This window comes from Carica papaya, chromosome 1, assembly GCF_054855325.1.
Source record: "Carica papaya isolate Zhongbai chromosome 1, ASM5485532v1, whole genome shotgun sequence".
Classification (NCBI taxonomy): Eukaryota; Viridiplantae; Streptophyta; class Magnoliopsida; order Brassicales; family Caricaceae; genus Carica; species Carica papaya.
Window position 1 is genome coordinate 29,475,917 of NC_142309.1, and position 13,974 is coordinate 29,489,890.

At 31.4% G+C, this 13,974-nt stretch overlaps 3 protein-coding genes across 12 annotated transcripts; all 3 read left to right on the top strand.

Moving 5' to 3' along the window:
* LOC110818286 (RING-H2 finger protein ATL80) lies at positions 1–989 on the top strand. The gene has a single exon (XM_022047100.2). It carries the CDS (start codon positions 86–88, stop codon positions 662–664), a length of 579 nt encoding a protein of 192 aa, XP_021902792.1. The 5' UTR covers positions 1–85; the 3' UTR covers positions 665–989.
* Positions 990–5,412: 4,423 nt separating this feature from the next.
* LOC110818295 (protein MULTIPLE CHLOROPLAST DIVISION SITE 1) lies at positions 5,413–8,427 on the top strand. 2 transcript variants are annotated; one of them, XM_088209877.1, is made up of 5 exons: positions 5,413–5,634; positions 5,729–5,998; positions 6,272–6,438; positions 6,905–7,370; positions 7,940–8,427. In XM_088209877.1, the coding sequence occupies exons 1-5, from the start codon at positions 5,587–5,589 to the stop codon at positions 8,141–8,143; spliced, it is 1,155 nt and encodes a 384-aa protein (XP_088066003.1). In that variant the 5' UTR covers positions 5,413–5,586; the 3' UTR covers positions 8,144–8,427. The 2 variants fall into 2 exon arrangements, with proteins under 2 accessions (XP_088066003.1, XP_021902810.2); XM_022047118.2 differs by having other exon boundaries at positions 5,415–5,634; positions 6,905–7,292.
* Positions 8,428–11,194: 2,767 nt separating this feature from the next.
* LOC148270530 (protein MULTIPLE CHLOROPLAST DIVISION SITE 1-like) lies at positions 11,195–13,525 on the top strand. 9 transcript variants are annotated; one of them, XM_088209898.1, is made up of 6 exons: positions 11,237–11,479; positions 11,579–11,854; positions 12,511–12,673; positions 12,869–12,899; positions 13,007–13,069; positions 13,357–13,525. In XM_088209898.1, exons 2-5 carry the CDS (start codon positions 11,807–11,809, stop codon positions 13,029–13,031), a joined length of 267 nt encoding a protein of 88 aa, XP_088066024.1. In that variant the 5' UTR covers positions 11,237–11,479; positions 11,579–11,806; the 3' UTR covers positions 13,032–13,069; positions 13,357–13,525. The 9 variants fall into 9 exon arrangements, 4 of the variants coding, with proteins under 4 accessions (XP_088066027.1, XP_088066024.1, XP_088066021.1 ...); XR_015814109.1 differs by lacking the exon at positions 11,579–11,854 and having other exon boundaries at positions 11,195–11,272; positions 12,511–12,677; XM_088209895.1 differs by having other exon boundaries at positions 11,237–11,854.
* The last annotated feature ends 449 nt before the right edge of the window (positions 13,526–13,974 follow it).

Below are 13,974 nucleotides of genomic sequence, written 5' to 3' on the forward strand. Positions count from 1 at the left end.
AGCCCACCCCGTAAACACACACCCTTGACGCTTCCCAACAAAACCCCCAAAACTCTCTCTCTCTCTCTCTCGACTGCTTGCTCACATGACTCGTCCCCTCTTCAGGTCCCTAACCACCTCCAACTCCTCCGCACTTGCCGGTTCGCCGCCGGAACCGGCAACCATGGACTCTGACTTCGTTGTAATCCTGGCGGCTTTGCTTTGCGCGTTGATTTGCGTGCTTGGTCTCATCGCTGTAGCTCGTTGCGCGTGGCTCCGACGACTCTCCGGCGGTGGAGCCTCCACCGCCGCTCCTTCTCATCCTACTCCTCCACCCGCTGTCGCTAATAAAGGGCTTAAGAAGAAGATCCTCCGGTCGCTCCCCAAGCTCACCTACTCTCCGGATTCCGCCGCGAAATTCTCCGACTGCGCGATTTGCCTTACTGAATTCGCGGCGGGTGACGAACTCCGGGTGCTTCCGCAGTGCGGTCATTGTTTCCACGTTGTGTGCATCGACACGTGGCTCGGATCCCACTCGTCTTGCCCCTCGTGCCGTCAGATTTTGGTGGTGGCTCGGTGTCAGAAGTGCGGAGGGCTCCCCGGAAGCTCCAGCTCGGGAGCTACTGATCAGAGTGAGTCCAGATTCAAGGAAAGAGAAGACGATGTGAATAGGTTCCTGCCCTAGCCTCCTCCTCTAATTTGATTTGCCGCTGTTCAAATTCAATCTTGGTTTGTTCTTTCTTACCGGTCAAATTTTACATATCAGATTAGGTTTTCTGAAATAACCACTCAGCATTTACCACTCTGGTAGCATATCGGTATTAGATCTCGTGTATGTACTGTGTATGTACGTTATAGGAGTATGTATGTAATATATCTATAGTCATAGTAGGATCGGATTAGACAAGGCTTTTGTAAGAAGGTTCCCTGTTTCCCCATATGAAAAAGACGAGATTAATCAAAATGTGTTCGTAAAAGAATGGGAATTATACTTCTTCGTTGTGATTTTACCCCATTATCGTTCCCTTCTGCTTTCATTAGATAAAGAACAGAGAAGCTTCAGAGCTCCACACCCATTTGCTAACAGTTCAGAAATTAAATTATTATTTTCTGACCAGGTAAATTTGTTCATATAAGATCTCACTTGTTGTCTGGCTATAAGCCCATTTCCCATCTTGAATCTTCTCAATTAATTCAACTCTCATTCTCCACATATATTCACACTTGTAATGGAGCTTCCGATTCCGTTGCTAATGTGGTCTATACACACACACACACATATATGTACATGGTTGTGCGCGGAGAGGCTGATGGTGGAATGAAGAAAAGAAAATTAAAAGAGAACGAGGACCCATATGAAATGCCAGACGTCCATCAAAAAGCGAGAAAAGGAATCCACTAGGTGAACTTGTCAAACAATATTGGTATGGTGGTTCCTCATAATCATTGTAAATTCATATCTTCTTCCTTTTTTTTTTTTTAAACAATAAAATTAGGTTAAAATAAATTCCATATATTTACTTTATTACTACATATATATATATATAAATATATATGTATATGGTCGCATTCATCGCCAGTCTTTTGCTGCTCGTGCTTCTTCGAACCCTTCTGAATTTCTTGGCTAATCATGCTTTTTCAGACCCTCCTGATTTCTGTTTTCATTGTCGGTCTTTTACTGATCTAATTGGGGGAGTCTCGGTCTACAATGTGTAATGCTTAGTTTATTTTTTGTATCTCTACTTTTTTTTTATAAATACGTATATATATATATATATACGAAGAAACTTTAAACCAACCAAAATGGGTTTAGGTGTTTCATGGATTCCATTACATTGAATGGCCAATTTGTTGAAGGATATATATGTGTGTGTGTATATATATATATATATACTTTAATCGTTGTGTTGAATAATATTCAAAGTATTATGCTTATGAATTGATTAATTAAATTAAATTAAAGTGTACATGTGAATTCAAAGGTGCGCGAGGAGTTGAAAGTGCCATATATGGTAATAGGGTAGGCTTGTCGTTATTAGAAACAAGGTAGTTTACTAAGCCACTAACCAGCTACAAAGAGGTAAAATTATTATTAAACTAATCTCTAAATTATCATTAATTATTTCCTTAATGTCAACAACTACGTGTATGTATATATATATATAGATACACACATATACATACACGTATACATACACATACTAGCTACCACCCTCCTCCATGATTCTTGACCTAACTAATTCATATACTTCAAAATTATTCCGACACATTTTTTTATTTTATTTCTTTTAACATATATGTATACACGCATATATAAATAGTTATATGTTAACAAAATAATTTGGTGTTTATATTATTTATTTTTATTTAAATTAATTTCTATATCAATTTTTAGTTAGTTTAATTAATCCGTGCATTTTACAAAAAAAAAATATTTATTCTTTCTTGTTAATAAAAATTAACACTGTTAACTTAAATATTATACGTAGATGTCACGTGTTAAAGTTAATAATAATGTAACAGTTTCTGATTGATTCGAATATTAGTTTTGAAAAAATTGGATGAGAGCCGATTTAAACTTATTCACAAATAAAGAAAAAAAACTTAGATTTTTTTACTCTTTTATCTTTTTATTATCTCTTTAAAAGTTTCTTGTTAATTCACCCACCGGACTTCTTTCTCTCTCAGGCTACACCATCCTCTGAATCATCCTCGAGCCTTGCCCACAAGCCCTCTCAGTGTTCCCTCGCTCCCCTTTTGATCTTTTCCTCCTCAAGATGTCTTTCTTAGTTGAATTCAATAAGTAATTTTTTTATTCGATAAAAAAGTGTTTTGGATGAAAGAAGCTTTGTGAGAAAATGGAGGAGGGAGCTATGCCAATAAATATGCATTAAGATTGGTTTAGGAGAGTAAAGGGTAAGATTGGTAGGAAGGCATCTAGAGAGAGAGAGAGATTGTGGAAGTGGTAGATAGAAAGGTGAAGGGATTGAGAGGAAAGAAGTGGGTCGCGACGCAAAAGAGAAGATGTTAAAAGAGACGTGGTGATGAGTTTATAGTGAAAAACAGAAAATCTCGATAGTTTTTGCTAATTTTTATAAATTTACGTAAGTAATTTACCTCTCGAATTATAATTCATAGTTTTATTCAAATATATTTTTAGTAAATTTTTTTGTTTACAAAAATATACCTATAGTTTTTACGACAAAATTAAAATTATAACGAAAACTAATTTCATTTCGACAATCAATTACGTTTCTTTTATAATATCTCTATATATATATATATATATGTTAATTAAATAATTGTTAGCCCAAATTAGCTATCATCTTAATCAAAACATTGAGAAAATATAGATCACAATATACATACATATAAATTGGAATCATCATGATAAATTACAATACATACCATATTTTAAACCTATTGTTAAAGTATTTATTAAACTTGAATAAATCAAAATTATAAAGTAAATTAATGAAAAAGGAATTGATAAGCCGCAAAATTCCATTTTCTCCGGAGCCGTTGAATAAAATAAGGTGGCTGGTCCACCACGTCACCCTTCAATCATTCCTTTCTCTAATTTATATTCACCATTCTCCCCCATTAAGCATATTTAGTCTTTTCTTTTCCACCAAAAAGGGCCAAAGTAAAACTTACACTTGAGTGGCCAATGTAGCATCTTTTCTTTTTTTTTTTCTCTTTGTGCCTTCTTTTAAATCTAATCTATAATTTAGTCCTCTTGCGAACAAACTTTTTAAAGTAACGTATAATTTTGATCAATATTTAATTAAACGGGTATTGTTTATATCACAATGTTCGGGATCCAATAACTACTGATTCAGTAACTTCCGAATCTGAAACATTATCATCAGATCTCAAATTTAAGTTATTGGTGGTACGTAAAATTTTTACTATTTAAATTTTTAACGTTCTCGTTAATATTAATATAACAATCACAAATTACAATTCAAAGTCACAATGTCCGAAACTATACCAGCTTAGAGTCACTGAGTTGGCACTTACTATAGTACCATTTAAATACTTATTTGTATGAGCATCACTAACCCAACAATCAATCTATTGAACTTAAATCGCTAGCCGTCACGTGCTCAAATTCAAATTATTAGTAATGTGTAACTTGAGTTTTTATGCGATGTTTGATGTTTATATATCTTTATCATACGTGATTGATGTATCGTAATTTCTTCATTTAAATATTTGATGTCTTTACAAAATTATTTGTAACGTTGTAGATCCAAAGTATTACTAATCGAATAATTTTTGGGCTAAAAATTATTTGTCCTGAAAGCTAAATATAAAGTTATTGATAATATATAGCAATTAAATTGATCTAAATAAAATAATTTTGTCTAATTTGTATTTTGTTAGTTTTTACTACTTCTCTTAAAATATTATAATTTTTATGTATTCATTTACTCTTATTCTAAAATATGTTAATGTTGAATTAAATAATATTTATCATTTATTTTTATTCAAAATCAACTGATGTAATTCTATTTAAAATAAATGATTATTAGTTTGATTCGTATACAAACGGGTGGTCCTCAAAAGTTCAAATTCAAGTTATTAGTACTACGTAGCAATTAGATTAAACTAACCAAATTGATTCTTTTAATTTAATATTTTATTATTTTGCATTAATTCTCATAAAATAGTATTATTATCTAATGATGAGTCACTTTGACGGTAGATTTTGTTACTTATTGTTAGATTACATAAATTAATATTTATCATTCGTTTTTATTTAAACTCAATCGTTGTAATTTTATTCTTATACAAACCATTTGGTTCTCAACAAAATTTAGCCCAATTTACTAGTAGTATGTATTAGTAGTAGAATCAACGGGTTAAACGTGGACTAATGTTATATATCGAGTTAGAATTTAATCACAAATTTTTTTAAAAAAAAGTTATAATCAACTTTTTTTCACTTCAATTTGAATTATTAATTTCGAGATGGATTTCTTATTTATATTCAATTGTGTAAGCAATAAACATTAAATTTAGAATATTTCAAATTAAGATTAATGAACTAATATTCAAATATAAAATTTTATGAATAAATTATATAGTATGTGGATAAATAAAGAGGGGTTCTTGATATTTCAAAATTATTATAATTGGATCTACTATTTTTTGAAAATAATTATATACTTTTACATTTTTTTTTTGTTGGAAAAGAATTGGAAAATAATTAGATTATAATAAAATAGTAGTAAATCTAGATAAATATATAATTTAGCACTTGTTATTTTTCCATATATATATATATATATATATTGGTGGAAAAATTTAAAAGTGTATTCTTATATCAAAATAAATAATTTAAAATTTTAGTTACAATAATAATAATAATAATAAAATAGAAAAAATAGAAGACAGAAACTGAGCACTATGTGAATCGAACACGGAACCTTCTGAATCACACCGAAGTCTGAACTGTAGGGAGTGTGTTCTCTCGAGTTTATTGAATGTTCTCCAAACATTCAAAACCCTAACCCCTAATTCGCAGCGCTTAATGGATCTTCCCATTTTACAATCCTGAATCAAATTTCCTCTTTTTTTTTTTTTTCCTTTCAGAATGAAATGGCTTCCATCTGGACTCTCCAATTTCATTCTCCGTCGAGTGTCCAGGTAAATACTCTCAATTTTTGTTCCATTCTTAAAACTCCCTGTTTCGGTAACAATTTTTTCCCCTAATATCTGAATCTTAAATTTATGATTGTAGCCGTCAAGTTTGGGCGCAAAGCACCAGATCTCTTCAAATGCGGTTGTATTTAGGACCGAATTCTGGTGCAGACATGACAAACTGAATTGGAATCGGGTAGGAATCTATCAAAAGCTGGTATCAAGGTCAATTAGAGCTTCTTTGAACTCGGATAGAAACCAAAGTGCCCAAGATGAGGTCGCTTTTGAGGGGGATCCCGCGGCAGATTCCAAAAACCTAATTGCCAAATTTCAGGGGATGATTAATTCTTTGCCTCCTCGGGTTTGCATGGTAAGATTTTCTTCTGTTGTTTCGGATTATAACACTCGCTGGCTTGGTTTATGATACCGTTCATATAACTTTATTATGGAGAGAAAACCTGTGAATAAACAGAACTTTAGCCGGAAGTTGTTAGAAGATTCCTGTGTTTGATGTATGAGATTTGAGGATGGGGTTTCTCATTTCTATAGTGGGAAAGTTAGAATGTTAAGTTGCTTCTTGTTTCTGCTCTTTAAACTTGCAACATAATGAATAGACTCATGGGTTTTTGCTTTCTGCCTTTAGATTAAACGACATGTAGGAAACAACATTGCAACTGGATTATGCATTGCTATTGCTCTTTTGCTTGTTGCTGTTAGAGCCTACATGGTGACAAAGTCGAGGAAAAGCCGACCTGGCTCCGTAGCTGATCTGGTCAGACGTGGCCAGTTGAGATCTGATAGAAGAGGCATGTATGATTCCAGTCCTGAATACCTTTTACATGCCCATTTTTTTCTGTAATTTGTAGTTTATATGTTTCTTGGAGCTAGTCTGATTTGTTAAAATTTTCCATCCTCCTTATATAATCATCATGTCCGCGTTGGTAGAAATTATATTACTCTACCCGATTTTAGTTTTTATCATTTGATAATTTTGTTCACATGCGCTGATGTTAGAATCACGTTTCGGTGTTCTGCATGCCAAGTCTGATTTATTAATATTTTTCATCTCATTATGTAATCATCATATCCGCGTTGGTAGAAATTATATTATTTTGCCTAATTTTAGTTTTTATCATTTTGATAATTTTGTTCACATGTGCTGATGTTAGAATCACGTTTCAGGTTTTCTGCATGCCAACAATTTTCTCATAATTTGGTCCAATGACCTGTCATATAAATTCTGATTTATCCCTTCAAATGGTGCTTTTCTTCACAGCTCAAAACCTCTCAAATATGAGGACCCATTTAATAATCCGTTGGTGAAGGTCGGTAAGAGCGATTCAACCGTAGAGATGTGTGGGAAAGTTTATCGCTTAGCTCCAGTTACTCTTACTCAAGAGCAGCAAGCTATCCATCAGAAAAGGAGATCTAGAGCATACCAGTGGAAGAGACCAACTGTGTTCCTTAAGGAAGGGGATTCCATACCTCCTGATGTAGACCCCGATACGATCAGATGGATTCCAGCCAATCATCCTTTTGCAACCACTGCAGCTGACATTGATGAAGACCTGGCACAAAACAATGTGTATCAGAAGCATGGTGTTCCATTTCGTATTCAGGCTGAGCATGAGGCACTGCAGAGGAAGCTTGAAGCACTACAAAATGTAAGCAGCTTGAATGGCATGCATGGTAACAGAGTAATTTTTCCCTATAAAATGCCCCAAACAGCCATATATTCTTCAGTTAAGTTGCATCCTTACTGAACAACTTACAATAAATCCTGTAGAAGGTTAGAAGCCTCATCCACCCATAAGGAACTAATAATGAAAAGCACTAGTAGGCTAGTCAGTTTGGGTATAAACCTAAATTTGAGTCTCTCTCCTTGCATTATTCTTATCAAAAGATTAAATCCTGTAGTTTCAGGCTCCTAAGATACTTGCAATTATGGAAGTAGAAACCATGCTGGCAAACCTCTGATGTGTCCTTGACTTTTGATTCTAAGGACCTGTTTTATCATGAAGGAACCAAACCTTTCTTCCTTTTTTTTTTCTTCTGATTTTAGATGTTTGTTCATATGAAAATATGAAATCGATTTACCAGATCAACACCATATAGCAGAATTTATGCTATCTAAATTTTATCCTGCATAGGTCTCTTGCTTATTAGGTATTCATGTCTGAAATATATGTTAAAGCAATTTATTTTCGTGTATCGGCTTTCTTATTTATGAGCGGAATTTTATTGGAATTATATTTACTCAAAACTTTGTCCCATCAATAATGATAAAATTATTTGTTATTGTTGTTTGCAGGAAGAAAAACTCAACAATCTAGTAATTGACAGTAGAAATGCAAGAGATTTTCAGAGACCATTCAAGAAATCTCCCAATTTGGATGGCCGTGTTGAACAGAAACCTGTCAATAATGAAACTGAGAGCTTTAACCCATCTAGATCGGATAATCCCCCGAATTTGCCCGGAAGCAATCCATCAACCGAGGAGATGCAGAAATCCTGAACTACATATTATTTCTTATAATACAATCATCCTTTGCCAGGCATACTTTTGCAGCAAAGTCTACATTTTCTAGTCATAAGATACGTTTGAGATTTAGATGTGAAATTTTGGAACTTAATATAACCACATTCCAGAATATCACTTGTAAAACGGAAGACCAGAAATGTAAATAGAATTGCAGTGTCGATTTTTATCTGCGGGAAGATAATTTTGCGGTCGGTTGCCTTTTTTATATCTATATAATTTATTACTGCATATTTATAAGATTTATTATTTTAAATTTTTAGAAGTTACTGTTGTTGATTGCATAATAATTTGAAAATATGTGTCTGTGTTATTTAAAGATATATTTGTTATCCAAAAAAAAAAACAATAATATTAACAGAAAATAAATTAAAATTAATTAAGAAATATTATACAAATTTAAATTTTAAATGAATATAAAAATATTAGTTTTATAAGTTTATTATTTTATTTTACGTATGTAAAAATTATTAAAATTTAATATTATAAAAAATTTTAAATAAAATATTATCAAATAAAAAAATATTTATTTTTATTGATTAATTTATGTATACAAAGTAATAAGAGTAATTTGTAGTAATATAAATATATTTTAATTTATATAATAAAATCTTTAAGATAAATATTGATATTTAATAAGTATGGTAATATTTAATTTTTTTTTTTAAATCGTAGGTTACTAAAAATTAAATTTTATTTTAAACTCAAAATTTTTAAATAGATAATTTTTATAAAAATTAAAATATGGTATTATTTTTAATAAAATATTAATGCATTAATATTATTCTTATATTTAAATTTTTTTAAGAATCAAAAATTTATTTTAAAAAATATTATGTACTAATTTTCAGGTTAATTAATAAAATAAAATTAATAACAGTAATATAAATAGTTTATATTATATATATATATATATATATTGTATGAGATAAATTTCTTTTTACGGTATTTATAATTTTTTTCTAGCTAAAGTGGACTTTAAAAGAGGAGGGTCCACAAAATCCGACCCGCCCCCATCCCCAAACCCGCTTCTCTATGTAATACTCAGAAGCGACGGACTCATGAATGCTATAACTTTAGATTGAGAGACTCACCCAATTTCAGGTACATTGAATTTTGTCAATGGAAGCATAAGGTCATATATTTTGTTTTCTTTTATATTATAAAGATGAAATTGTTAGTTTGAATTCTGATGTTATATGATATATTTTATTATAAAAATATTATAATATTAAATTAAAATTAAATAATTATTAAAAAAAATACCATATAAATTTTAAAACTGAGTGTTATTAAATACGAAAAATATTAATTTTTATTAATTAATTATTTTATTTTATGTATATAAAATAATTATTTTATCTTTTTATTTTTTATGGTTTTCATATTTTCATATTCGTAATTAACTTTGTCGAATTTTCTTACTCCTCTCCCATTCTTTCTCTTTCTCGACTTTTTTGACTCGTACATGTTGAGGGTAACTTTGCCAAGAATTTAAAATTTTTTAACTTCAGTCTTCCTCATTTTTCTTTTTTTTTTCTTCTAATATTTATCTTTTCCTTGCCTCTTTTGTTGATATTTTCTTATCGGTTCTTTTAACAGTCAATTTTCGATAAAATGCAGGATTAAGAATAATAAAATCTTTTGACGTTATCTGTTTATGTCTTCTTTTTCATCACCAGGTTATTTTCAATTTTTTATATAAGGTTATTAACTAATATTACAGATTTATTTGACAAATCTATTACTAAAAGTAGTTGATACAAACGTTCTAATAGTTGTCATCGAGTCAATCTTGATAAGAGAATCAATATACCCTCAGATTCAGTCACAAAATTTCTCAATAAGAACTCTACCTAGCTTGGGCTGATCTTATTGGTTATTTTTTTAAGTTTACATGTACGTGAGCACTCGTGCATAACCATCTTAACCAAGTTGATCTTATCTTTCTTTTATATTGTCTGTACAAATTTGTAGTTTTTAATGTTACAAAACAGTATTCTTCACATATTCTATAAACTAAAGATGATTGTGAAATGATAAAATTGGTTCATAGATTACTTGAGGTATGGTTATTTCACAATAATTGTTTGAAGGAGTCTGATATTTTTCTCATTTTCTTTGTGATGTGTCATTATGTAATTCTCTCATTTTGGTTGTAGATACAATTTTTTTAAAGAAATTTATCGTTTTATAATATAGTTTTTGTAAAAGTTTTCTGCAAAATTTTAAAAATAAATGATGATAATTTTTTTGTTATACTTGTTTTATCTTAAAGTTGATATTCAATATCTATTTAATACAGTTGAAAATCATATTTTTACATCTATGCTATTTTCTTAGTAAATATAGGTGATGAATTTAACATCTCAATAGTGGCAAATACCAAGATGATTAAAGGGGCGTGATTAAGATCTAATTCATGGTATGTGTGTATTTTATATGAAACTACTTTTCTTTTTCATCTTTCTCATAAATTTAGTACACGTGATAATTATATTATAAATAACTAGTAATATAATCCTATGTAAAAAATTAGATAAATTATATTCTCGTAGTTTTTTTTTAATTTTTAAAAAATAATTTTTATATATTTTAGTATTAGATAAAATTTTAAATATTTTAAATTAAAAATATTTATATGTATGAATAAGTTTAATTAATTTTTAACAATATAAAAAAATAGAGTTAATAATCCAAAAATTATGGATACATTTTTTTTCAAAAATAAAAAATAATTAAAAATAATATTATAATTAAGGGTTCTTATTTTGTTGTGGGTTTTAATTATAATTTTTGTATATTAAAAATATTTTTGTTAAAGTCAAAATTTATTTTTAATAAATTAAAAATTAAAAATTACAATACAATTATTTTAACATTATAATATTAGAGATCACAAAAACCCACCAAAAAAACAAACGTGTTTCTTTCTTTTTCTTTTTCTGCCTTCAACGACGTCGTTTAAAGGTTTCCTTTTTTACCCCTGCTTATTCGCGTATTTATCAAGCGGAGGTGGCGTCACTTAGACGCACCTCCGCTCCTCTATAAAAGCGGTCGACTGTCTTCTCTGCTTTGGCTTATTCTCTGACTCTCTCTGCCCGGGTACTCTCTTATTCTCTGCTCTCTTACCCTCTCTTGATTGAGACTTGATCATTTATCATGCAATCGAATGCTAATACCCGAGGTCGATTAGAATTTGAAATCGTAAAATGCTGATAAGAATAATGAGGTTAGGTATTGGAGAATTGGAGTTTAGGGTTGAATTCCATCAAGTTTCTGTGTGAATAGATGTTAATGCACTCTCTTCAGGTAATGGATGCTATAATTTCAATTTTTCTGCATGTCAAAAGATTTTATTAGGATGTCTTCTCTAATGGTGAAAGTTTTTTGGGAATGTAACGGTGATAGGCTATGTGGTTTTGCTCAAGTTAATATGCAAAATCTGCAGCAGGCAATTTCTTCACGGGAAACGATGTGAATCGAACACGCAGCCTTCTGAATCAAACCTAAGTCTGAATAGCGCTTAATGGATTGACGAAAACATTCAAAACCCTAACCCCTAATTCCCGGCGCTTAATGGATTTTTCCATTTTACAATCCTGAATCAAATTTTCTCTTTCTTCCCTTCAGCATGAAATGGCATCTATCTGGACTCTCCAATTTCATTTCTCCCCTAGTGTCCCGGTAAATACCCTCATATGTTCTCTCCGCTTTTTTTTTTGTTCCACTCTTAAAACTCACTATTTCAGTAACATTTTTTTTCCTAAAATCTGAATCTTAAATTTATGGTAGTAGCCGTCATGTTTGGACGCAAAGCACAAATCCCTTCAAATGCAGCTGTATTTAGGACCGAATTCTGGTGCAGACATGGCAATCTAAACTGGAATCGGGTAGGAATCTATCAAAAGTTGATTTCAAGGCCAATTGGAGCTTCTTTGAACTCGGATAAGAATCAAAGTGCCTAAGATGAGGTCGCTTATGAGATAGTTCCCACGGTAGATTCCACAAACCTAATTGGCAAAAATTTCAGGGAATGATTAATTTTTTGCCTCAGTCGGGTATTCATGATAATATTTTCCTCCCCTTGTTTCCAATTACAACACCCACTGTTTTGGTTTATGATATCTTTCATATAACTTACTATGGAGAGAAAACCTGTGAATAAACAGAACTTTAGCCGGAAGTTGTTAGAAGATTCCTGTGTTTGATTTATGAGATTTGAGGATGGGGTTTCTCATTTCTGTGGTGGGAAAGTTAGAATATTAAGTTGCTTCTTGTTTCTGGCATTTAAATCTGCAACATAATGAATAGATTCATGGGTTTTTGCTTTCTGCCTTTAGATTAAACAACGTGTAGGAAACAACATTGCAACTGGATTATGCATAGCCATTGCTCTTTTGCTTGTTGCTGTTAGAGCCTGCATGGTGACAAAGTCGGGGAAAAGCCGACCTGGCTCCGTAGCTCATCTTGTCAGAGGTGGCCAGTTGAGATCTGATAGAGGAGGCATGTATGATTCCAGTCCTTAACACCTTTCACATGCCCATTTTTTTTCTGTAATTTATAGTTTATATGTTTTTTGGATCTAGTATGATTTGTTAAAATTTTTCATCCTCCTTATATAATCATAATGTCCGCATTTATAGAAATTATATTACTCTGCCTGATTTTAGATTTATCATTTGATAATTTTGTTCACAGGCGCTGATCAATATTGTTGCAAGCAGATCAGGTTCTCTTATTGTATTATCGTTTTGATATTAGTTAATTTGCTGTGTGACATTCATGGAACTTCTGTCGATATAACTTGATCCTTTTTCTTGTGTCTTTGATTTACAGGGACTATATCCTAGCAGTATTATAATCTTCGTTCAATCAACATATAGTTTGCTTGTTGGAGAGGTATGCAATATTCATCTTATGTGAGAAAGGTTGTCGTTCTTCATTTTGAAGCCACATCAGGGAAGTAGATTTGATTTTGTTCATCGGTAAAAGTGCCTTAATTTATTTTATTGCAAATGAGAGGAAATTGATTTGTTTTTTCAAAATAAATTTGTGTCCTTGTTTAAGGAAAAGTTTTTCGATTTCTTGGGAGAAAATATAATTTTTTGTGTCCGTTTGGTAGTTTGAATTTAAAAAAAAAATATCGCTGGATCTTCTAATAGCAAGTAAATATTTGTTGTTTGCAGGAAGAAAAACTCAATAAACTAGTAATTGACAGTAGAAATGCAAGAGATTTTCAGAGACCATTCAAGAAATCTCCCAATTTGGATGGCCGTGTTGAACAGAAACTTGTCAATAATGAAACTGAGAGCTTTAACCCATCTAAATCAGATAATCCCCCGAATTTGCCTGGAAGCAATCCATCAGCCGAGGAGATGCAGAAATCCTGAACTACATATTATTTCTCATAATACAATCGTCCTTTGTCAGGTATATTTTTGCAGTAAAGTCTACATTTTCTAGACAGAAGATGCATTTGAGATTTAGATGTGAAATTTTGGAATTTATTATAACCACATTCCAGAATATCACTTACAAAACTGAAGACCAGAAATGTAAAAAGAATTGCAGTGTCTATGTTTATTTATTTCTATTTGCGGGAAGAAAATGTTGCAGTCCATTACCTTGTCTACTTCATGTGTTCATAATTACAACGCATTTGTGTTAACTATAAAACAATCAAGTTTTTAAAATAGGTAGTGAATTGCTGCCATGGGAGCCCCATATTGGAAGGAACCAATGTGTGTAAGGCTGAGATGTTGAAGACAAACTGCGATGTTGCTGACTTCGTCTTCCCATGCTTG

Coding starts and splice junctions, on each gene's coding strand:
- LOC110818286 (XM_022047100.2), top strand. CDS start 86: ATGACTCGTCCCCTCTTCAGGTCCCTAACCACCTCCAACTCCTCCGCA.
- LOC110818295 (XM_088209877.1), top strand. CDS start 5,587: ATGGCTTCCATCTGGACTCTCCAATTTCATTCTCCGTCGAGTGTCCAG. Junction 6,439..6,904: donor AGATCTGATAGAAGAGGCAT/GTATGATTCCAG, acceptor TTTTCTTCACAG/CTCAAAACCTCTCAAATATG. Junction 7,371..7,939: donor AAACAGCCATATATTCTTCA/GTTAAGTTGCAT, acceptor TGTTGTTTGCAG/GAAGAAAAACTCAACAATCT.
- LOC148270530 (XM_088209901.1), top strand. CDS start 11,807: ATGGCATCTATCTGGACTCTCCAATTTCATTTCTCCCCTAGTGTCCCG. Junction 12,674..12,868: donor GTTGAGATCTGATAGAGGAG/GCATGTATGATT, acceptor TTTTGTTCACAG/GCGCTGATCAATATTGTTGC. Junction 12,900..13,006: donor TATTGTTGCAAGCAGATCAG/GTTCTCTTATTG, acceptor TTTGATTTACAG/GGACTATATCCTAGCAGTAT.